We start from the raw sequence: 25244 nt of genomic DNA on the forward strand, positions 1-25244 counted from the left end.
GCTGCCTGCCCGCCCACCTGCCTGCCTGTCTGTCTGTCTGCCTGTCTGTCTGTCTGTCTGTCATGGGGGAGGCATGTCTTTACTCCACTGCCTATCCCACTGCACATCAGGCGAGTGTGTCCAGTCAGCAATCCCTCCAGCGAGGGCAGGTGAGGATCTCTTGTGGTGTGCACTCTGCCTGGCATGGCAGGAATCTATCTATCTATCTATCTATCTATCTATCTATCTATCTATCTATCTATCTATCTATCCCAGAACAGCCACTCCTGCTCACCAGCGGATTATAATGCTAATAAGATAGTAAACACAAGTAATTATGAGGCAAGTAGATTCAACAAGCTTAGGAGAAGCCTTAGCACCAAGAAAGGTGAAAGGCGAGGCCTCGCCGTCGAGTGCTGTACCACCTGTGAGACCACAGATGACTCCGGGCTTGTAGATGATACCCTGGCCAGGGGACATTTAAATATGTGCTATATACATAATATATGAAAAGTCTATTGGGTGTGCGCATGTATACATATTCTTTACGTTGAAGTGGTTGTATAAGGCGGTCACTGTCGGAGCGTCTCTTCTTTCTCAGCGTCTGAGCTTGAGCTCCTCCTAGGTGAAATGCTTCAGGAAGTCTTCACTTCAGCGGGAAGGCCCAGAGCCCGGAGCTCAGTGCTCCTGAGCGAGCACTCCAGGCAGAGGAAGCAGCGCAGGCGGAGATCTGAGGGGCGGCTCAGTCGGGGAAGGCCCAGCACGGAGCCCAGGGCGGTCTCTGTATCTGCAGTTCCCTGTCCTGGACCTTCAGCCATCCCTGTCACAGGGGTCAGGACGCCCCAGGCCAGGGAGAGAGCTGCCTCGTAGGGAGGGCCAGCTGGAGCCCGGGGAGGTCAGAGTGAGCAGGGGCCCTCAGCCCTCCGGAGGAGCCTGCATGGGGAGGCGCCTGAGCAAGGCTGGAGGAAGCGCCAAGCCCAGGGCCGCAGTCTTCCTCCTGGAAGAGACTCAGGGGTGTGGAGGCTGAGAGGAGGGCGCTGGGGTCAGCGTCTACGGCCAGCGTCCCAGGACCCACTTGGGGCGTTAGGGCCCCACCCCACCTGCTCCAGTCCTGACCTCCCTGAATCTGCAGAGGAGTCTGGAATGCATGCCCGGCACCTTGTAAACGGGTTTGTCAGCCTTCAAGCCCCACTGAATTCCTCTCAGACTAAGATGTTCTGTCTCAGAGTCACTCAAGGCCGGGTCAGCTCCGGTGTGTTTGACCCTGCCTGGTCTTGAGGCCCTCCAGGGATTCCATGTGACCGTGTGGGGTTGTGGGTCCGGGTTCCTCCCTCGGCTTCAGGAGCCGTCCTGAGCCAGCATTTGATGTCCGTACAGCTGTCTTCTTGTTCATCGCTTTATGTGCTCTGGCCTCTTCCTTCCCCTCTCCTAAACCCGAGGCCCTCTATGGCAAGTCCCCAAATGGACGTCACACCACGTCCGCGGGCAGTGGTGTGGCTTTACGGGGGACTTGTCTGAGCCAACAAGGCATCTGGCTGAGTGAAAGTGGCATTTCACGTCACTCCATCCTCTCCATCCCACTTTTCCACAAGCAAAATGACTGCCTTAGTGACAACAAATGGCAATGTGCTAAGTCCAGAGAAACATAGACTGGGTGCTGGGACTCTTCACAGGACTGAACGCTGGTAATGTTGGAATGTACTTATGTACGTTTATCTTGCTCCTCCAAGCATAGATTTGCACAGAATTGATAATGTCAGTGTTTCTGACGGGCTTAGATGCTCGTCTTTCACACAGCTTCAGTAGGTTTTAGGAAAGTGACAAAACAAAACGATTCCGTTATATATGTATGTGCAATGTGCGCCTGCCATCGGATGGTGCACTGGCTTGGTTACCAGCTCAGCCACAGATGGTGACTGACTGTGGAGATTTTTGTTTTTCATCACATAGAAATGCTGTCCTCGGGGACTTTGAAGATTGTGAGTCTCTGTGAAGTGAGACAGAGATAGCTTAGCTCAGAAGTATAATTCTCCTGAACTTTCCAGGCTCGAGGTGAATAACTTTGGCTCAGCAGTCACCGGGAACTTTGCCACAATTATTTCTTATGCGGGAGCACTGAGGCTAGGAAACTTTTTGAAATATTCACCTACTTTCTAAAACGCACGGCCAATGCTTCCTTCCCAGCCCCCTGCGGATATAACGTGACTGCACAGAACGGCACCATTTATTCCCCCGGCTTCCCGGACGAGTACCCGATCCTGAAGGACTGCCTCTGGCTCATCACTGCTCCCCCTGGGCACGGCGTGTACATAAACTTCACCCTGCTGCAGACGGAAGCCGTGAACGACTACATCGCTGTCTGGTACGAGGGCCTGTGGTGGACTCTAATCCAGTGCTCACACGTGTAGCTAACCTAGTACTTGCACACCTCCTAGATGATAGACCACATGACCAAGCAGAGCGCACATGGTGGACTTGTACTCAGTCCTCATACAGGTATCGAATGTCGTGCTTCCATGTCTCCTACGCGTCAGCTTGAGTCCTCACAATCGACTAGGCAGATCGGACACAGGGATGAATTGCAAGCTATACGGTTGGGTTTGCTGCATTGTCGAGTAACCAAATCTTTGCTATGAACAGGGTTGAAATTGGGCCTGTCCTACCATGCTGGGACCCCACCACTCGGCCCTTTTTACCTCTGGGTTATTTCAGGACAGGGTTTGCATCTTCCTAGAACAGACATCTTCCGGACCTCTGCCTCCAGAGTAGCTAGGACGGTAGGCCCTCAGCACTATAGCAACTGACTTTTCAGGTATACCAATAGCCCAGCGTTGCTTCACTTTGCATTTTAAGAGTGAACTCTTAGGGTCAGATTTCTCCATAAGAGCATCGTGTCAAGGGGCGTGCCACTGTCAGATTTATGTCAAGGCACAAGCCTGCTCAGCCACTCTACCTCCGTAGACACCGCAGGGCCGGCTCAACATGAGCCTGGACTCAGAGCCAGGGTGGGGTGAGGACGGAGGTCTGGCCAGGGAAAGACACCTCTGCCTCTGACGGCCCAGCTGTGGGTCCACTGGGGGGCACTGGGAAGGAGCAGTGCCATCCTGTGCAGCTCTCGGGGAACAGCTGTAAGTTATCTGGGCCTGGGATGGATGTGCTGCCAGGACACTTGGAGTGTGCACCTGCAGGAGCATGTGTGTACACGCATGCATGTGGTGAGTGTGTGCTGTAAATGTAGCGTGTGTCTGTATCTTTGTATCTGTGTCTGCTTGTGGGATGTGTGTGTGATATGATGTGTGTGTATGCATTTGTGTAGAGCAGGTCTGGTGGTGCAAGTGTGATAAGCATGGCCTCTGGCGTGGTTTATATTACCCCTGTGTAATGTGTAGTGTGTGTGTGTGTATGTGTGTGTGTGTGTATGTGCACACACGTGTGTGGCGTGCTGATCAGCATGAGGTGGGGGATGTAACATGAGCCAGGGAGGGTGAGGGAGGGAACACACAACCCACCATTTGCAGAGCAGAGCAGAGCTCACTGCATGTCCTGTCAGCAACCCTGGGCTTGGGCCCCGGCCTGGACGGGAGTGAGGGAGGGGGCCGGGGGAGGGGTGGGGGGCGGGGGGCCCTCAGGCCTGGTTTTATGGCACCTGCTCAGGTGCTAATGACCGTGAAATGGAGGCCGGCCCAGGTAGGCTGCCTTCAAAGCAGAACGGGGGAAGGCTGTATCTTACTGATTTTTTAAACATGACATTTGAAATATGATGTCAAAAATCAGTGCTAATAAAATCCTTAAAACAAAGAAGATCCTCACCCTCAAGACATGTAGATATAATTGCATTTAGATTTTAAGCATGGGGAATTGACTGACAGGAGGTGGTGTGGATGGCACGTGGCCAGGCTGTAACCAGGACGTGGACAGGAGGTATGTGGTCCACACGATGGGAAGCTTGCTGTCTCTTCTCCCCAGGGATGGTCCCGACCAGAATGCCCCTCAGCTCGGGGTTTTCAGCGGAAATACAGCCCTGGAAACGGCGTACAGCTCCACCAACCAGGTCCTGCTCAAGTTCCACAGCGACTTCTCCAACGGAGGCTTCTTTGTCCTCAACTTCCACGGTCAGTTCATTTTCCCTGTCGCCTGCCACAGAGAATCCATGTGGTGATTCCACGGGGGCTGCATGCCTGGCCTCAGTGCTGCTAAGAGCCAGCGTGGTGCCCAGGAGGCCCCTTTCACGGCCTCTTGGGGAGCAGCCAGGTCTACTGTCCCCCGTGACATCCGACCATGGTGAAGCCTTCCCCCTGCATCTATTGGAATCATACAGAAACAACCAGTGTTCCCAGAACGGGCTGTGAGGGGGCTGGCACGGGCATAGGGGCGCCTCCTCCATCCCGGGGGTCCTGGAGTCCCAGGAGCAGATTCCTCAGGAGAGGCAGACCTGAAATAGGACTGGCAGCCGGGCCATGTGTCGAGCACTTCCCTGAAGAATTCTCAAATGTGTAAAATGAATTTATATGCATGTTTAGATAGCTGCTTAATAACAAGTAACTGTAGGAGCACTTGGACGTGAGGATTTCACAAAGCAATGGCTTACTTGTACAGGTATTTCCGTGTCCCTAAGCTTTGTAAGCCTTAGAGGAATGCAGCTTGCGGTAATTTTGCCTACTCAGCAAGCGTCTGCGATTGCCATGGATTTTTCATGAGTGTTTTCTGCAGCATTTCAGCTGAAGAGGTGCCCGGCCCCTCCCGCAGTCCCCCACGCTGACGTCATTGCTGAGGATGAGGACTTTGAGATTGGTAAGGTCCCCTCCACGCTGCCCCTGGACTCCAACGTCTTCCCCCCTTCCTCCCTGCCAGTCCGTCTGTGCATCCATCTCCCCTGGCCGTCAGACTCAGGTGGCAAATGGCAAATTTGTCAGAGAAGAAATCTCTTCCAGTGGCTATGGCTCATCCACTGGAGAGGGGCACAGTGTTTCAGTGAGCTGATGAGATGGCCTGGTGACAGGGCCTGCACATTCTGGGATGTAATTGGTGGCAGGTAGTTGATGATCACACTTAGAAATTCTGCAGTGTCATTTATATCAGTGGCCGAGTGCATTACATCATCATCTGGGTCTATTAAGGAAGCGCACGGCACATGTTTGCAGCGTCATTTTTGTGACCCACAACGCCTCCGTCTCAATGAAACATCTTTGGCCTCATGCCATAGCATGTTTCTGACTGCTGGTCGGCTCTGTGGCGCAGTGTCTTCTCTGCTCATGAGGCTCCAGCTCGCCGAAACACTGTGCTCCTCCCCCCAAGGCTGTCTGGAAGTCCTTCTATCACTGTGCCCAGCCTTGCCTAAACCCCAGGCCTCTGCTGCAGGCGCTCCACTCATTAGTCACTGGGGATGGAGAGTAGGGAGGAAACCATGCCGTCATTTCCGCACCGCCAGTGGGTTTGCTGCGGCCGTGCACGTGGGGAGACAGGAACGGCGCTTTCTAAGAGAACGCCAGCTCTAACGTGGTTTGCACACTGACTTGATTCCTCAAGTGGCCTCACAGGTGTATCGCAGTCACACACTTGGGATGTTCTAGAAACTCCATTTCCCAGCATGATGGATTGGTTCTTTCAGGAGACTTTGTGAAGTACCAGTGCCACCCTGGCTACACCTTGTCTGGCAGTGACACGCTGACCTGCAGACTCAGCTCCCAGCTGCAGTTTGAGGGTGCCGCCCCATCCTGTGAAGGTATGCACGTGGGCCCCTCGTCTGTGTGGCTCTGGCCGTCTTTGCCCGTGGGCCCCTCGTCTGTGTGGCTCTGGCCGTCTTTGTCCGTGGGCACCTCATCTGTGCAGCTCTGGCCATCTTTGCCCGTGGGCACCTCGTCTGTGCGGCTCTTGCCATCTCTGCCCGTGGGCACCTCGTCTGTGCAGGTCTGGCCGTCTTTGTTGGGATTGGTTTGAGCTTGAGGTGCGTCTGTTCCGTGATTACCCCTCTTCCTCAGTCACGTGTCTCTTATTTTCACATCCATCCATCAATCTGCCTCACTCTTTGAATGCTTTCTAAGGCAACTTCATGTATCATCCAACTGCATGCATGTAGTTAGTTGGTATATAAAAATGGAAGGGGATATAAAACATATAAACAGCAGAGTGAAGTGTGCACCTCTCCTGTTTTATTTACAGTTCTTTAAAGTAAACTGAACATATGCAAGAGTTTAGAAAATCTGTGGTTGTACAGGAAGAGTTGAGGAACACCTGTGCCAATGGACCAAAATATGATTAAATCATTTTACAAATAGAATCTCATCGGCACCAGTTTCTAGTGTCATTAGAAGAAAAGGTGGTATGACTACAGACACTCAAACAGCCCACCTGAAAGATATCATCAGCTCATTGCAGATAACTTTCAAAGTAATTCTTTTCAACTACAGTGCGCCTTGAGCACTACGAGGGTGAAGGTCCATCGAGCCGTAGTTGGCCCTCTCAGGCATCCTCTGACTTAGTAGTCAGCAATCTCACTACCGTCCCAGAAGAAAATAGCACTTTTCTGAGTGGTTTCAGTTTGTGAGTACCAGAATTATTTCCCATTACTGTCATTCATTTCTGTTTTCAATATTTTTTTAAAAAATCTGAACTTAAAATTCTTTATTTTGCCAGTCCTGGGGCTTGAACTCTGGGTCTGAGCACTGTCCTTGGGCTTTCCTCAAGGCTAGAGCTCTATCATTTGAGCCACAGCACCAATCCCAGCTTCTTTCTATGAATATGATACCGAGGACTTGAACCCGGATCTTCATGCCTGCTAGGCAAGCACTCTACCACTAGGCCAAACTCACCCTATGAAGATTATTTTTATTTGAATTAACTTGTAAGTCACTGAAAGAGAATGTGAAAAAGCAAGGGGAAGGCATGCAAATACACCCATAACACCTAGCCATTTATTCAGAAATGCTTGCCTTAGTAATCTTTGCCCCCACTGCAAATTGTGGGGGTCTGAGTGTACAAGGTAGGTGTGAGCCAGGTCTGCCTGACTCGATCTCTCCCAAGGAACTCACGTCTGATATTCCAATACCAGCATCTCATGTAGGTCAAAGGGTAGAATGGCTAGAGTTGAAGCAGCAGGGTTTTATCATGCTGCCTTGAAGAAGAGAGGTTTTGCTTGGCTGAATTGGGATCCCATCATGAGATGCACGCACAGTGTCTGCTCTGGAGGTGCCTCCAGAAAGGGCTTCTCGGATCTACCTGCACAACTAAGGCACACCTGCCCCTCTGCTGTATGCAGCGAGCCTCTCAGGCAGCGTTTGTGTATGGCATTAAATGCAGTCAGAGCTCAGGAAGATCACCTTCTCTTTTCATCAACTAATGTATACAGGGATTAACAACTCTCCTAAAAAGTTGGATTTATTTTGTTAAAGCAAATCTTTACCAGTTCTTCTCTGTGCAGCACAATGCCCAGCAAATGAAGTCCGGACAGAATCTTCTGGAATAATCCTCAGCCCTGGGTATCCAGGCAACTATTTTAACTCTCAGACCTGCTCCTGGAGCATTAAAGTAGATCCAAACTTCAATATCACCATCTTCGTGGACATGTTTCAAAGTGAAAAACAATTTGATGCACTGGAAGTGTTCGATGGTAAGTTCCTTCTGTTGAGGGTCCCACACCCAGGGGTTTAGACACATTCCCTAGGAAAGGAAGACTGCCCACCACATCAACCCACCAAACCCGTCACTCTGGGCCTGGGCGTTCTCACAGGCGAATATAGCACTACTGCTGACATTTCTACTTTCCAAACTGAAGGACCAACATGAACATGAATTTTCCTTTTTTTTACATTACCTCCAAGTAGTTGTACAAGGACGTTTCATTTCAACATATGAGTATGAGGCATACTTACGAATGCCATGCATCTTTAAACCATTTTTAACATTTTTTAATGTAGGAACTCAGAGAAGATGCTCTCAAAAAGTTCTTTCTGGGCCTGGGAGCATGGCTAGTGGTAGAGTGCGTGCCTAGCATGTATGAAGCCTTGGGTTTGATTCCTCAGTGCCAACTCCACAGAAAAAGCAGAAGTGGTGCTCTGACTCAAGTGGTAGAGTACTAGCCTTGAGAAAGCCCAAAGACAGTGTCCAAACCTGGGGTTCAATCCCCAGGACTGGCAAAAAGTTGGTATTTGTTTCTTTCACAGGAATTTTAGGAATTCACAAGGCACAATCAGTGAGTTAAGAAGTGCACAAGTATTCTTTTTTTTTTTTTTGGTCATGGGGCTTGAACAAGGCCTGGGCACTATCCCCGAGCTCTTCAGCTCAAGGCTACCGCCCCACCCTTGATCCAAGTCCCACTTCCCATTTTCTAGAGGTTAACTGGAAATAAGAGTCTCGGGTCCTTTTGTGTCTGGGCTAGCTTTGAACCTTGATCCTCAGATCTCAGCCTCCTGAGTAGCTAGGGTTACAGGCGGGAGCCGCTGAAGCCAGCGTTAAGTACACAAGTATTCTATTCACTTTGAGTACTTTGGGATATCTAGAAGATAATGGGTACAATTGTCTTCTCAGGTTATTTTTTAATTGTTAACTACAGTTAACTAAACACGCTGATGCTGTGTTCAATACTGGTCTTATGGTTTTGATGCAATTTGAATGAATATATTAATATAACAATGCACATATCTGAAATGTCCTTTTTAAGTGAAATTGGATGATAATAATTTTCTTTGTCTAGAAGCATCATCAGGGCCCAGAAAAGCAGACCAGGACACAATGAGAGCTGAACATAGTAACAGGATTTTCTCATGTTTTGACAGAGTTTCATCACGTTTAGATTAATCACAATCATTTCAGTAGAAAAAAAATTTTAAACATTTTTTGTTATTGTGCTGACCTGATGAGTCAGAGCTGTTCCATCGCCCACACGGATAGACCCACATGAAATCCATCTGTGGATTCGTGAAGATTGAATTTATGTATTTCTACATTTAGAATCAAACTCAGATTCTATATAGAGAAACACAGAAGACTAGGGAAACAATATCTTCTTTTCAGAGGGACTTTTCGCAGTGAAATTTCAGGCAGACATGCATCTCCAGGGAAAGGCAATCATTTCATCAATGTACAGCGTGAGGGGGAACGGAGGGAGAAAGGGAAGGGAGAGGAGGCAGACACACCCTGCACCTGTCACACACCAAGGGAAGCAGCACCTGAGCAGGCCACATGTGTTCACATGTGTGTCATGTGCACAAATATCCACGTATACCCCTAGGCATGCAGCATACATTAATTACTTTAGATGCTGCACATTAGTTGGACTGTAATTTAGTTGGCTATAGTTTTATGTCTCCTGGTTTCAGGAGAAAAGTTTGAGCCATGATGTATCCACTGATTGCCCCAAAATATGGACAGACCACACCTTTGATAAGCAATAAACTAAGGAGACCTCAGACCCAGTCTCCTGTCTGTGGCGGAAAGCATTCTCGGAGAGCTAGGGAGAGCTTTATTCTACTCCCAAAGATTATTTGATGACACAAAAGGTCAAAGTTTTGTATGGATAAGGTTTTAGGTGGTGACCTTTTTCTTGAAGCAAATGTCATGCCTCTGCCTTCATTTGATAAGGCGGGGCCTCCTTTGTAGGCTGCATTGACCAGAGAGCAGGTTGACTCTACTGATGCTGAAACTTCATCTGCCCAGCAGCGTTTGCTCTCTGGGTCAGAAGTCTGGATGGCCACAGTCTCTAAACCTGGGATTTTAATCCGCATGGGGTTGGATTGAGTACTGAATGTGGCCCAGGGCTGCTGCACAGGGATGGTGACCTGGAGACCTCGCTGGCTTTCAAAGCCTCTTTCTCCCGAGTCCTGCATGGCCGCCTCAGTGTGTCTGGACCCAGATCTACTTTCTCTCGGGACAGGAGTCACCAGGGGTCAGGGCCATCCTTGAGAACTCACTCACCTTCTGTGCAGAACGCATATTCAGACATAGCCAGTTTTGACAGATTGTGTGACTGGAGCTGACTACAGTTAGACGCTTTTAACAGTTTTATTTCGGAAATCTATTAGAAATTCTAAAAGAATTACATAGTCAGTGATGTTGCAGATTCTCACTTTGAACGATTTTCTCTGTATAACTCTCAAAGCCGGGAGCCACTCACCCTGACGGCGTGGGAAGTGGGGAAGGCAGAGGGACCCCCTCCCACCTTCTAGAACGTGTTTCTGGACAGGTCCTGTGAAACGCGCTGTCTGTCCCCATGCTGAAAGCTCAGATGACGGCTCTGTCAGTTTCACTCTTGCTGCTGTTTCTGAGACATGCTTAAGTGTCCCGTTGTTAATAACATATGCAAATGACTTTCTATGCAGGTTGTTTGTGTTTGTATCAAGGAACTTGTTGCTAGGATCATGTAAAGTAGACACTGAACACAACTCATTCAGATGCCGTTTAATCCAAAGTAAGGATAATCTCTGTGTAGGTGTGAGCTCACGTGTGAACATATCATGTCTGTCTCCCAGGCTCTTCAGGGCAGAGTCCTCTGTTAGTTGTCTTAAGTGGAAACCATACCGAGCAATCCAATTTCACCAGCAAGAGCCACCAGCTGTATCTCCGCTGGTCCACCGACCATGCCACGAGTAAAAAGGGATTCAAGATTCGATATGCAGGTACGTGCCGAAGGCAGACTCACTGTGGGGTGGTCCCTCACTCAAGGGATCATCGTTAAATAAAAAAAGTGGGCTGGATGAGGTGGCACACACCTGCTATCTCACCTGATCAGGAGGCTAACAGGAGGATCACAGGTCAAACCCAGCCCAGAGGTAGAAGAGATCCAAACTGAAAAACGAAGAGCCAATGGCCCTGAGTTTGGCCAAGTGGCAGGACACTGCAGGAATAAATCCCTGAATTTAATCTCTAGAACCACAATAAAATAAAAAGTAAAGCAAAATAGAGATTATAATACCTAGGGATCTAATTCTGGCTATTCATAACTGCATGAAAAATAGTGCCTTGGGAAGGGACTCTGGGTGGCCTCTTTATACAACATTCCCATATTGGATGGTGATAATTTTAAAATGTATCATTAAAGCAATAGATCACTGAATCTCATGCCATAGAAAACAAAGATATTTCTCCAAAGATAAAGTATCACCAAAATGAGTACTACGTTTATTTAAATGTTAAGAAAATAGATTATGGCAGTATTGACTCCATAAGCACTCATAACCTCTTCTGTTCTAGTACATGGGCTGTCTACTGTGTTGCTGTGATTTTCACACACACACACACACACACACACACACACACACACACCATGTTAGTGGTCCGTGTGTTATGTAAGCATATACTGCACACCTAGTAAAAGTGTATTTCATATACATGGATATATATGGGTATAAAGATATACATTCCTACATGCATGTGGATGGGACGTTCTTGATTTGAGGGCAGGTGGTATGGATGGGAAGAACTTGACGAGGAGCCAGAGGGAATGGGCTTCCAGAACCTTCCCTGGAACGTGAAAGAAGACCCACACAGAGCACTGCAGTTATGTGTGGATTTTGGTTCATCAAGGTGCTTGTTCCGAAAGAGGCAAACACTCAGCCTTCCAAACAGCATGCTTATTTCCACCCTGCAAAAATGGTCAGTGTAGAACTCACCATGACACATAATTTATCTTGTTTATTTTATCTTTGGCAAATTACTTAGCCCGCTGACACGATAATACCTCGAATTCTCAGAAAACTAACCGCTGACTTTTAAGGTTGGTTCATTCATTGTTCAAGAAGAGCCTGACTACTTAGCAATAGCAGGAAAAACTCCCCGGGGAATGTTTGACACCGGGCGCATGTGTGAGTATGCACAGACATAGGTGCACACACAATGGACACATGCATGCAGGCACACACATACATACACGTGTGCATGTACATGTGTGTGCACCCATGTACACACACATAGACATACACACATGTACATGCACACACATGCACACACAGGAACTGTGGAATTTCCTTAATGGAGTTCAGGCCCCTCGCCTGGAGCTGAAGAGCCACAGGTCCTGACCAGCTGGGCGGACGGGGCTGAGGCCTCTGGTGGGCCCTGGCTGCTGCAGGACCTGGCTGCGGGGACCCTGTGAGCTCTCAGGGAGAGGCCTGGCACGCGGGGGGCCACACCTGAGCCTGCTGTGTGTCCACAGCCCCGTACTGCAGCCTGGCCTCCACGCTGAGGAATGGCGGGATCATGAACAGCACAGCTGGAGCAGCAGGAGCAGCTGGGAGCAGCGTGCACTACTTTTGCAAGCCTGGATACCGGATGGTCGGCCAGGGCAATGCCACCTGCCGGAGGAGCCCGGCCGGCGCGTACCAGTGGGACTCCCCCGCGCCTCTCTGCCAGGGTGAGCACGAGGACAGAGTCCTCAAGTTTCCTTGAATCACACTCTGAAGGGGAGGGGAGCCAGGTGGCCGGGTAGAGACGGGGGAAGGGGTGGTGGATGGAAATCAGACTCTGGCTTATGTCAGGACAAGCTGAACTTTCTACGTGCAGGCAAACGTTCCTCGTCTCTCACTGGACTCCTTTCTCTCTGCAGCCTGGGTTCTGAGCATGGGTCGTCATCACACCTCCACACAGTTATCCCCGTGCTTTTCCACTGCCACCCGTGAGCCCTGGGAATAATTCTTGAGCATCATTTTGCATATGATACTCCATACCACATAATGCATTTTTCTTACTCTATTTTTCCTTTGAACCTTAAGTTTTATATTGAGTTTTCTTTGTTCCTTTAAATCTAGGGCTTTTCAATGTTAATTTCCATATTTCCTACAATATTTTTGCATTTTATCTATTACATGCCTTAAGAACTTGACTTTCAAATAGAGCTTTTTAGTTGTTTTTTTTTTTTCCGGGGTTGGGGTGCTGATACTGAAGCTTGAGCTTGAGCTTGGGACCTGGACACTGGCCCTCAGCTTTCTTGCTCCAGCTATGGTGCTCTGCTACTTGAGCCACAGCTCCGCTTCCAGTATTTATGGTTAATTGGAGTTGAGCCTCATAGGCTTTTCTCTCCAGGGTGGCTTTGAACTGCAACCCTCAGATTTTAGCTTCCTGAGTAGCTAGGATAGTATAGGAATGAGCCACCTGCACATGATAAGCCTTTTAATTTTAACTGAAATGGTTTAAAGCCATGAAATTTTCATGCATTTCCCTTATGAAATTTATATTCACAGCACAATTGATTGGCCTTTGAAAGTTAATTATGATTTATGAATGGAACTTTGTGTTGGCTTCCTTCTTTCTCATTCCCATAAGGATTAGATCTTCTATAATTGCTCGGTAAGATGGCAGAATATGAAAACTGGTCTCATCCATGTACAATCATGAGTGATAACTTAGCTTATAGTATTTACATCTTACTTCCAGAAATTCTTAACTAATTCATGTGTCATAAACAATAATAAATCCAAGAAGCTTGTTTTATTAGGAAGGGTGACCTTTTCTCTGTTGAAGTGGACTATTCTTCTAGAGGAAGGAATACTTTCTACTCCCTCTGAGGTCTCTGTGTTTGGCACAAAGCTTCCTGTTGGAAGGAGAAGCCTCTTGTGCCTATAGCGCCTTCTGGGCTGAAACCACCTTGTGCCTGTTGGCACCTCATGGGCTGTTGTTTTGGCACTGGAGCCAGAAGGCCAGTGACAAATTGTCCCAAACAGCAGCTTAGACTCAGAAAGGGGTCAGAGTGGGGCCCCAGGGCCCAGGAGTCCCAAATACAGTCCACCAGAAGACAGGATGGCCCAAGTGGACCCAAGGCCTCTGGAGGCTGTGGGTGAAGCCCAAGAGGAGGCTGTGGGTGAGAAGGATGGGTGAGGAGGAGGAGGAGGAGGAGGAGGAGGAGGAGGAGGAGGAGGAGTCTGTGGGTGGGCTGAGATGGTGGCGTTGAGAGCTGTTGGACTGAGGCATGGATTCAAGACCCCCGACCCCACGATCAGGAGGCTCAAGTGCAGAGCGGGGCCAGCTCTCCTTCCAGCCTCCTAGATGCTTTAACAAGCATGTGTGTCAGAGCAGTCTCTAAGTGACCATCCCAAGGGAAACGTGCAGCTGGCCAGATGTATTTCTGGTTTCCGAGAACTCTAGGTTGTTTTCACATGTTGCTTGACCTTTTAAGTCATTTCCCTCAGCAGAGCTATCTTTCTTTAGCCTCAGTAAAGCTGGCATATCTTCCAGCCTGCACGCTTCGTTTCCTTCTAGCACAAAGCTCTGCCTAGCAGCAGTTTCTTATCTGTACACTGATCTAATTCATCTCCAACTGAAGCCTGAACTAAAGCTGGGGTTTTCAGCATTATCTCGAAGTTGCAGTTAAACTGGAAACTCACAGTGCACCACTTTCATGTTGGCCCTGGTCAAGAGAGCAGCTGGCAAGCAGCATTTATGAAAGCTGCTTTTCAGAGCCTCGTGCACAGTGGAGCTCTCGAGGGCCGCAGCCCTGTCGTTTATTTATGCCTCGACAGCATTTCTGCAAGCGATAAAGAGCAGGGGAAGTGATCTTTCTCATAAATTGCATGATTGAGCTACTGTGTTCTTGAAGTCAGGCCTTGAAGGGAGACACAAACAACTATTCTTTGCTCATAGGCAATAATTTAAAGTGTGTGGGGTAGCTCAGGTAAGAGGTGCGTGGGGGTGATGGATGTGAGCAGGGGAGGGGTGTTAATAGAGCTGGGCTTTGGACATGTTGGACTCCTGGGAGGAAAAGTAGCAGTCTGAAGGACAGAAAACACTTCTCAGAGAAATCAGAGACAGTGGTGAGCATCGCATGTTATAAATGGAATTTAAAAGTTTTATATTCATTGCACTTGGTAAAGTGAGGCACAATGGCGAAGTCCTAGCTGCCCAGAGAGCCAGGGGGTTAGTTATTTATCAGTTATTATTTTAAGTGTGTTATCCCAAGTGGTATTGACAGACTGAGGGTCAGACTTCCAAAACCCTCACTCCAGTGCCTCCTTCTGGTCCATTTCCATGATTCTGACAAAGCCCCCAAACTTCAACTTCTCAAGGCCTTGAAAGTCTATCAACTTACGCCACACTCTGGAAATGTCACTGGTGGTTTTGCGTGTATTTGAGATATACAGAACAAAACCAGGAAAGTCCCTTAAGAATAAGTCTAAATCCCATTTCTTTTCAGCTGTGTCCTGCGGAATCCCAGAGGCCCCGGGAAATGGCTCGTTTTCGGGAAATGAGTTCACGTTGGACAGTAAAGTGACATTTGAGTGCAATGAGGGCTTCAAGCTAGAAGCGAATCAACCAGCCACCGCGGTGTGCCAGGAAGACGGGCGGTGGAGCACCAGGGGCCGGCCACCGGCCTGCAAACGTAAGTGTGCGCTCCGTCTGCCCGTCTCTGGAAGTTCGGTCAGGGCCTGCACGCAGTGGGCACTCCAGGCTGTGACACGCACGGCCCTTCTTCCCTCTCAAGGCGTGGTCTCTCCTCCTGTGACATGGCCAGCTTGCCCACATGAACATAACATGAGCTCTGCACATGTGAACATGAGGGGATGGATCTTCTGAGCCCCAGCGGTGTCCACACCACAAAATCTCCCTAGCAAGCCCTCCTCCTCCCTGCTGTGCTCTTCACTCTAGGAAGGTGGCGCTTCCTGGTATTGAGCCGCGCGAAGGCCAGCATTCTCACCTCAGGAGACATTGGCCTCTCACCCAACCCAGGTTCCCCCTGGGTCTCTGTGTGACCAAGGGCCTTGAAGCTCAAGGCAAGGCTTTGTCTGTGTGTAGGTCATTGCGTTTATACAACATACAGATGCCCCGCAGATACAACACTGATTCCAGTGTGTTCTAGAAATCCACTCAGAATGTACAGGAATGGTTTTACAAGAATCCAGAGCCAGAAGATCAGGTTCCCTGTGAAAACCCAGCAGCAAAATTAGAAAAGTTCCTCGCACAAAGCTTGATGAGACAGAAGTCCTCTCTCTCTCTCTCTTTATCTCTTTCTCTTCCTCCCTCCCTCCCTCCATCTCTCTGTCTCTCTGTCTCTCTGTCTCTCTGCCTCTGTCTCTCTCTCTCTTTCTCTCCCTCCCTCCTTCTCTCTCTCTCTCTCTCTCTCTCTCTCTCACTCTCTCTCTCTATCTCTTTCTCTCCCTCCCTCCCTCTCTCTGTCTCTGTCTCTCTGTCTCTCTTTCCCTCCCTCCCTCCCTCCCTCTCTCTCTCTCTCTGTCTCTCTGTCTCTCTCTGTCTCTGTCTCTCTCTCTGTCTCTCTCTGTCTCTCTGTCTCTCTGTCTCTCTCTCTCTCTCTCTCTCTCTCACACACACACACACACACACACACACACACATACTCACACACACATTTGTCTGGTACATTTACACTAGTCTCACAGTAGACTATTACATCCTTCCTATGTCCCAGGAATTGAAAACTTTATACAATGATATTGTCTCTCAGATGCCATTACTATGCTGTGTTCATATTACATTAGGGTTCTTAGACCTTTTGGTAGGCATTGGTCATGCAAAAAAATATACATAAACTCATTGCAAAAATGTGAACATACAAATATTAGGGAAATATTCATCATGCGTTTTGTTTTCCTTTCTTTTATTTTCATCATTTTTGTTTCATTTCCTTAGAGTCATATAATGCATTACTGAAAATATCTAGCCTGTCTTGTTTAGTTTCCTTTAAAATGTACAATTGTAATTATAATTAAGGGAGGCTATTAAGGGGCATTGGCTGGCTTTTTCCTGCTCTGTGTTTGCATTTAGCTTAACCTTATTAAGTCTCCTGTCACTGTCAGGGCACAAGCTGGCATCAGGGCACCCCGAGCGTTAGGGCGTGAGGGGCTGGCTGGAAGGAAAGGGCGCGGGGCATTTGAGGTGGCTGGCAGGCGGGCTGGGGTCACTCAGTCCCCTGGGAGCTCCAGATCTCGCAGATCTCAAGCGACCCTGGAAAGCGGCTCTGGGAAGCCCACACAGGGAGGGAGTCTGACTCCCCTGCTCCAGAGCAGAAGCTTGGAGGGTGAGCGCCCAGTCCTCCTTGCCTCTGGACAGGCTGGCCTGTGCTCCACGCCATGGCCCCGCAGGGGTGTCCCAGGCTGCACTTGATGTGCCGTCTGATGTGGTCCCCCTGGAGAGTGTCAGAGCCACGCCAGACTCTACCGCACGGCCTTTGCCTGCATGCTGCCCCGACCTACGCTCTTCTTCAAGCTTGCCTCTGAACCACAGCCGCCCTCTCCCCGCTGTCCCCGCTCCCCCGAGTTCCATGACCAGGGCGAATGAGTTTCTCAACCTCTGTGTTGAGGTCCCTTGACTTGGGCCCTCACCAAGCTTCTGTGGAGTTCTAGAGATAGTGGTGTGCGTGTGTGTGCGTGTGTGTGTGCGTGTGTGTGTGTGCGTGTGTGTGTGCGTGTGTGTGTGCGTGTGTGTGCGCGTGTGTGTGCGCGTGTGTGCGTGTGTGTGCGCGTGTGTGTGCATGTGTGTACGTGTGTGTGTGCGTGTGTGTGCGTGCGTGCGTGCGTGTGTGTGCGTGTGTGTACGTGTGTGTGTGCGTGCGTGCGTGCGTGTGTGCATGTGTGTGTACGTGTGTGTGCGTGTGTGTGTGCGTGTGTGTGGAGTGTAGGCAGGCCGATAGCATGTACAATTCCTGATTCTGAGTACCTCTTAGTGAATTCCTGTCCTGCCACCAATCTCTTACGCATTTCAACTTCCTTCTTATGAGGCACGGTCTCCTCTCATCTCAGTTATTTACTCAGGAGCCTAAAAAGGTAGGTCTGTGGTAATCTGGTAACTCACAGCAGACACAGCAGACACACCTCAGAGTCTGACTCAGGGAGCCTGGGTGTGGAAGAGCGTCCTGCGTCGGTGGGCATGGCAGAGCGCGCCTGTCCTCCCCGCACTGCTTCATGAGCTCCACACCAGGCCGGGCTATGCAGAGACTCCGTGGGAAAGCTTCCTCCAGGCGATTTCTAGACCATGGGATTTTCATGTGCAGCCACATCCACAGTGTAGCCTGAGCTTTTGAGGAGCATCGAGCGTGACTCACTCATGGAGGGCAAAGGGCAGGCCAGGCGGCCACCCGCAGGAAGGGCGCACGGTTCTCTGCAAAGCCAGCCCGCACAGGCCGGCTGCAACTCTAGGAGGCAAATGCTGCGTGCATTGGGAGAGCTGGTGTATGCCCTCGAGACACTGATCGAGACACGGCGGTGTTCTACGGCACAGCGCACACGGTGGCCTAATGTGTACACATTTGAATTTTTCTGTTTTGAAACATATCCAGAGAGATCATTGCTTTAAAATACAAATTAAAAAACAAAATTGCTTCCCAATGTAAAGAAGCTATAATCTATTCAATTAAATGGTTGTTGATGATCAGAAAGTCAGTTTGGGTTTGAAAGCCTATTTCAATGCCTAATACTAGCTCAGTAACATGAGAAAATAAAATCAGAGTTTATAATAAAATGGAAAATCCACTTTTATGCTCCCTAAGCACAACCTCAAACTTTCCAGAAGTTTTTTCCTCTATTGTTGGTTATACCTTATAAAAGACGGATGTCAGCCTTTTTTAAGAATTCCTTGAGATTCAGAGGATGGAAAATCTGTTTTAATTTTTGTTCCAGGGAGGCTTTCTCTCTCCACCTAATTTAAATGAGCTAAGTTGGGCAGATCATACCTCTTAGGAAACATGGTTGCTCTCAAGTCCTGCAACGTTTTATTTCCTCAGGGTGACTTCCCCTGTATTCTGTGTTGGTCTGAAACAGGTTTTATGATTCATTAACAACTGCAGTGTCGTGTTTATCAGAACATCTGTTCCCAGGAGATAAGGAGTGCTTTAGCTTTGATAGATGGCAAATGGAAATGGAAAATAAAATTAGTTCATCTCATCATCAGGTTTGCTAATATGAAGGTTTTAATAAGTAACTCTCTCACGTTGCATTCTGCCTGCACTAGTACAAATCTCCAAGCAGATGTCAGAAGCTCATTCCTCCCCATTTAAATTATTTATCAAGACCGGAGTGGGATCGTTGAAGGTATGATTCCTGTGAGTGCCAGGGTGAAGTAAGTGAGAGCTATTGGCATGGATGCATTGGGTTTAGTAGTTCAACAAAATGACAGGTAGGCATACACCATGTCTTTAGAAGGAAGCCAAACCATAAAGCTAACCTTCTAGTGCATCTGAGAGGAAGTCCCAGCACATGGGACTTTGCTTGCACAAGAAGCTGTTGGTCAATGAAGTACATTGGCCGTTAATAAACCAAGCGACCATCACCAGGGTTTTCTAGGTGATTAAGTACAGAAGTGAAGGAAAGCAAGGCCAAATGTATCAGTCGCTCTTTGGGGCCTGTAAATAGCTAGCGAGAGGCAAAGGTGGGAAAGTCAGGTTACAGCACATCGCACAGTAGAGTTTTCCAGGGTCTCGCCAACCCCTTCAAGCTTCACTCCGCACTTTGAATGCTAAGTGTAAGAAAGGATCCACGCTCATGACCTCAGGCACACACCCTGGCACACACAGGCACGGGCACACACACCGGCACAGCTTACCATTTCCTGTGCAGAGGTGTTCATGATTAATTTACCGATATCAAAGAACACTTCATAATTCTAGTCAAGAAATAGAAACAAAAATATTGTGACACTTACACTTCTGTAGAAATGTTGGCATGTTTCAAAATGTTCTAAGGAGTTTCAGAATATTTTTACATAAAGAGGACTCTTGTAAGCATCTTAACAGATTACTTACATAAAATTCAAGCATCTTCTCCTGCTTGTCATCACGAGTTATTTTTATTCAGAATATGCATATATTGATTTGCTATCAACAGCTTCATTTTTCTTTTCTCTCAGCAGTCAAAACTCTATGTGATATCCTAAAAATTTTCTATATATGCCCAGAATTTAGAAGTTACATGACTGTGTGTGTGTGTGTGTGTGTGTGTGTGCGTGTGCGCGCGCACATGCTAATATCCGGGCTTGGACTCAGGGCCTGGCACTCCCACTCTGCTTTCTTGCTAGCACTCTTCCAGCTGGCCACATCTCCAGTCCCTCACCTCTCCATTTAACAGGAGATGAGGTCTTACAGATTTTTCTTTCAGTCTGCGTTTGGGTTGTGGTCTTCCAGGTCCTAGATTCTTAAGCTCCTATGATTACAGCACCTGCGGAATGCTGACTTTTGGATGAGAGAATTTGTCTACATTCACGTTTTCAGGTATTAAGGCCAGGAGACTAGGCGATACCGATGCCGTGAGTTCTCACCACCCCATGTCTTGTCTTCCCACCTGTCTTCCCTGTCTTCCTGCCTCTCCCTGTGCAGTGGGAGGGCCGCAGGCCTGGCTGCCATTTAGATTAGCATTCAGTGGTTCCCGTAATAAAGCCCTACAAGAGTGCTGAGAGCAGAGGCCTGGCCCCTCTCGGGTCGGTGTGCCTGCTCATTCTCGCAGGGAGTCCATGGAAGGCCACATCCTGGGTCTGGCACTGTCCTCGGCGAGGAGCCTGGCTTAGCTTCCCTCCCTTGTGGGGTCAACCCAGTGGCGGAGGGTCTGCTAAGCAGCCCGTACTCATCTTCACCTACGCGTGAAGGAGTTATGAGGCTGGTTGATTCATTTCACTCCAATGGCATCTAATCATCATTTTACAAATGTAATTAAATGTGCTTCAACTAAACATAGTGCAAGACACACTTACCAAATTGAGTATACAAGAGGAAACAGTATCAACAAAAAGCCTCTCTTAAAGAAGTACAGCTGCTCCCTTCACCAGGACTGGGGACCAGCTAGGAGAGATTTATACCAGGGTGCAGCGCAGGGAAGGACTTGTGGGTGTGGCTGAGAGGCCACACAGTGGGGCTGCCCTGCAGGACCAGGCTAGCCTTTCTGCTTTGCTCCTGGCTGGATGAATGGGCCTGAAAACGTTGGAATCACACATGGCAATTTTGTAAAAAGCAGTGTTTCTCCAATCAAACCAAAGTATCTTGTTGGCCCTGGAAGCATTCACAGGCCCGACGCCGCGGTGTCTTTTCCTTACACAGAAGCCTTGCTGCGTACACTGGCCACGATGCAGCTTGAGAGCTGAGCCTAGGGGTTTACTGCAAGCAGGCACCTGACTCTGAACACAGAGTCGCCCCATCAGATGTTTGGAAGGTCTCCTGAAAATGTTTCTTTGAATCTGTTGAACACAGAAAAAGGAGTTCCATAATCCTTTGTTTTCCGTGAGTGCCATAAAAATATTAGAGAAGGAATGCAAGGCAGGGTCTTTCACTGGCTCTGCGGTTATGTCCGTCAGCTCTGCCTGGAAAACAGCACTCTCTTCCCTGAGAAGAATCTTGGTCAGTGCTAGACTTCTAAACCCCTCCATGTTTTGGTGAGATTTCCCTTCCTCCATCACCAAGGCACAGAACACCCAGGAGCTACACAGAGGGGCAGACCCTGCGCTCCATCCACCAGAAACCACCCCGCCGGCCCTCACCCCTGGCGAGCTCCCGAGGTGAGGTCTGGAGCCCTGCCGGGCATCCAGCCACCCATCCTCCCTGAGCCCTGAGCCCCGGGCTGCTTGGGGACTGCAGGATGGCTGTGCACAGGGCAGTCCACCCTGGAGTCAGACTCAGAGCTGTCACCAACACCACATATTGTCGTCATTACTGTATTAGTCACGAATCTCCTCCCGTGCTTCCACTGAGCTAGGCTAGCGTGGTTCCAGAATCACCCACCAGTGAAGGAGCCAGGGTGGCCGGGGCTCTGTTTTCCACACATGTGCTTCGCGCCCTCCGTCTCTTTCTGCTTTTTGGCTGTCCTGACACTTTCTTCGCAAGTTCTTTTTCAAGTGTGCATGCACACACAAATGCAATTTGTCCCTAATTATTTACTTGTCCGTTGTTAAGCTTCGAGAGGAGTATAAGACGAAAGACTTGCAATTTTATTTCTACAAGCTTAAAGCATAGCAGGAAGAAGAGATGCAGCAGTGAACCAGAACGAGGTACTTACAGAGCCACGCCAACCCATGCTGAGCCACAGAGGTGGTCCTGGGGCCTGGTCCCCCCGCTGCTGCTGGGGTTCTTCCGTGTTCCATGTGGATGTCAGGGCTTAGGAAAGAGTTAACCGACCCCATCACATGCGTTCTGGAAGCACATATTTTGAGTGGTATTAATTCATTTGGTGCAAGTTGCTCAGTGATTTTCTAAGTGAGGTATGGATTTATAACACTAAAGACTTTTCAGAAATGACAATTCTTCCTGAAATTCTACCAGCTCTCTGGCTACAAAGATATTGTTAGGAAAACATCTCTACATCCTTATAAACTTAGAATAATTGTTGCATCTCAAAATACAAAAAGGAAGTAAGATTAAGAATTACCTTCCTCGACCTTGCTTTCCCTTGAGTGGTGGGATTTTAACTCAGGGCATGAGACATGCCTATATCCCTTTTTGCTTCTGAGTTTGTTTTGTTTTTGTTTTTTTGTTTTCATATAGGCTGTCACACTCTTTACCTGGCATAGCCTGGGTCTCATGCTTTTGCCTTGGGTAGCCTGAGCCATGCTCTTACTTCTGTCTGTGTATCTTAAATGACAGATGTGTGCCACCATGCCTGGCTTTTTTTTTTTTTTTTGGATAAAGTCTCGCTGGTATTTTTCTTTGATTGGCTTTAAGCTGAGATTCCTCTGATATCCACCTCCCAAGTAGTTGGTATTATAGATATGAGCTACTGTGCCCAACTTTAAACAAACAGACTTTTGTTCACATGTCTTACTTTATTTTTGGTTTTACTATCCACAATACCAGAAGGCTTACATTTTAGTTTATTTGCAGATAGCTACTGGTAATTTTCTGTGAGAGGCGTGGATGAGATATTTGTAACGTCTTGGCTATGTCTGACTTGTTTGTGATGAACTCCAGGGGAATTTTATTACCATTCTGAAGACTCTTCCAGGTTCACAGAAGCCTTGCCAGTCCTAAGGGCAGTTGATGGGGACACATGCCAGCTTAGGAGCTGCAGTGGGTCTGCTTTCTGACTTGCATAATGCGTGTGAAATCATAGCCACATTCTCACAGAACTCCACGTCTCTTTCAGCAGATTGAGACACCTCCTGACACCGGGCAGTGAGCCCTGAGGCGGCGGGGGCTCCGGGCCTGTGTGAGGGGTCTGGCCCCAGGCTTCGTCTGACCACAGCAAGGTTTATGGACAGTGGGAAGACGTTACCCAGTTGACTTTCATTGTTCTGTGGGGCAGGGGCTGCTGAGACGGTAGGCAGAGATGTCCACCTCAGGCCCGGATGGCGGCAGCGGTGCCCGGGGGTCTCACGCGGGCCTCATTCTCTCCCAGCGGTGCCCAGGGATCTCACGCAGGCCTCATTCTCTTCCAGCGGTGCCCGGGGGTCTCACGCTGATCTCGTTCTCTTCCAGCGGTGCCCGGGGGTCTCACGCAGATCTCGTTCTCTTCCATCGGTGCCCGGGGGTCTCACGCAGATCTCATTCTCTTCCAGCGGTGTCCAGTGGTCTCACGCAGGCCTCATTCTCTTCCAGCGGTGCCTGGGGGTCTCACGCAGGCCTCGTTCTCTTCCAGCGGTGCCTGGGGGTCTCACGCAGGCCTCATTCTCTTCCAGTGGTGCCTGGGGGTCTCACGCAGATCTCGGGGTCTCACGCAGGCCTCATTCTCTTCCAGTGGTGCCTGGGGGTCTCACGTAGGCCTCATTCTCTTCCAGCAGTGCCTGGGGGTCTCACGCAGGCCTCATTCTCTTCCAGTGGTGCGTGGGGGTCTCACGCAGATCTCGTTCTCTTCCAGCGGTGCCTGGGGGTCTCACGCAGATCTCGTTCTTTTCCAGTGGTGCCTGGGGGTCTCACGCAGATCTCATTCTCTTCCAGCCGTGCACTGCCCCAGCCTCGAGTCCCAGCTGTCAGACCACGTCCTCTGGAGACTGGTGTCAGGGGCCATGAACGAGAATGGGGCCCAAGTCCTGCTAGGCTGCAGCCCGGGCTACTTCCTAGAGGGCCGGAGGCTCCTCCAGTGTCAAGCAAATGGGACGTGGAGCACAGGACAAGAGAGACCCAGATGTAAAGGTGAGCGAGGGCCTCCTGGGTGACACCCCCTCCCCCGTAACGGCGGCCTCCCCAGGTGACGTGGGCCTCCCCGGGTGACACGGGGCCTTCAAGGCCCTTGTGTCAGTGGGTGCTGTGCCCTCGCAGCGCTGTAGACAAAGGTGGAGTTGGGTGACCTGTCCACACGTTTCAGTGATAGCGCGTGTGAGGTTATTTACTCATTATATGGTCAAGAATATGTGCAGAAGAGAAAAGAAATTCAGGCTCTCCTGATCATCGAAACCAACTTCTTGTTAGCTAGAGGCCCTTCCATGGGGGCCACTCAAGCCAGGCTCTGCTGTCCTAGAGCCTGTTTGTGGCTCTGGTCTTGGGACGCGTGTGCAGACCGCAGTGCAGGAAGCCCCCGCCCAGGGAATGAGCCTCACCCCCTGCACGGCTGCACCTTTATTCAGTGCAGGGGAGGGGTCAGATGTGGAGAGGAGGGAGAGTATGTTTCCTGGGAGAGGTTCCTCTTCTTCCCTGGTGGAAACACACTCACCTTTCAGACATTGGACGCGTTTCTGATAAGCACCCCAGTGTCAAAACAGGACCCCATTAACCAAGCGGCCATTTGCTCACTGTAGCTCAAGGCAGAACCAGTACTGTGGCCGGGAAGAGGCTTCAGACCAATGAAAACCAAACTGTGGCAATCCTAAGTCCTGATTCACGGACCTTTCATGCCGCCAGCACGCCCGTTCCCGCATGCCCCGTCCCCAGCAGTGAGGCCTTGGCCCCGGTTCCCCCGCCGGGTCCGGGGGTCCTGTGCAGGGCCCCTGCTCATCTACCTCCCCGGGCAGCTGATGTCCACCTGGACAGTCAGGCCTTGAAGTGTAGCCAGCTTCCTCGAAGGGCTGGCCCCAGGGACGCGTGCACACACACACACCATGTAGACTCCCCACGCGGGAGTCCACGCGTTTGACTCCATTACCTGACAGCCCTGCCACGCCGTGCAGCTTGGCTGACCGGGGCCCGAGGAGTTCACTCTGTCCTCTCAGAGACGGCCGTGCATTCCTGTGTGGTCCATGTTGTCACCAACTCTAGCAGGGCCCAGAAACCATTCAGAACCATCCCACTCACATCCATCCTGATGCTGGGATGGGGGTCGCCTGACTCCCGGCTGCAGAATGAACGCTCTGGTCGAGTGTTGGCTCGCTGCCCGTCAGTGACTGTGGATGTGGCTCTGGGCTCCTCTGCCCCGGGCTTGGCTTCAGGCTCCCCTCATTCAAGCTCCCTCGGGGCTCTGCGTGCTGACCTCACTTCCTAAGACTTCCAC

General features: G+C 49.6%; 1 protein-coding gene across 1 annotated transcript in view; it reads left to right on the forward strand.

Annotated features, from left to right (window-relative positions):
• The window catches only part of Csmd1 (CUB and Sushi multiple domains 1), a 705832-nt gene that overhangs the window by 634244 nt on the left and 46344 nt on the right, over nt 1-25244 (forward strand). Inside the window, exons 42-50 of the mRNA XM_090353740.1 lie at nt 2164-2341; nt 3946-4091; nt 4690-4770; nt 5588-5701; nt 7397-7585; nt 10443-10589; nt 12122-12319; nt 15092-15277; nt 23759-23953. Coding sequence (XP_090209866.1) covers nt 2164-2341; nt 3946-4091; nt 4690-4770; nt 5588-5701; nt 7397-7585; nt 10443-10589; nt 12122-12319; nt 15092-15277; nt 23759-23953 — 1434 coding nt within the window. The remainder of the gene's footprint in view (nt 1-2163; nt 2342-3945; nt 4092-4689; nt 4771-5587; nt 5702-7396; nt 7586-10442; nt 10590-12121; nt 12320-15091; nt 15278-23758; nt 23954-25244) is intronic.

The sequence above is a fragment of the Megascapheus bottae genome, chromosome 20, assembly GCF_031878675.1.
Source record: "Megascapheus bottae isolate mThoBot1 chromosome 20, mThoBot2.hap1, whole genome shotgun sequence".
NCBI classification, from domain to species: domain Eukaryota; kingdom Metazoa; phylum Chordata; class Mammalia; order Rodentia; family Geomyidae; genus Megascapheus; species Megascapheus bottae.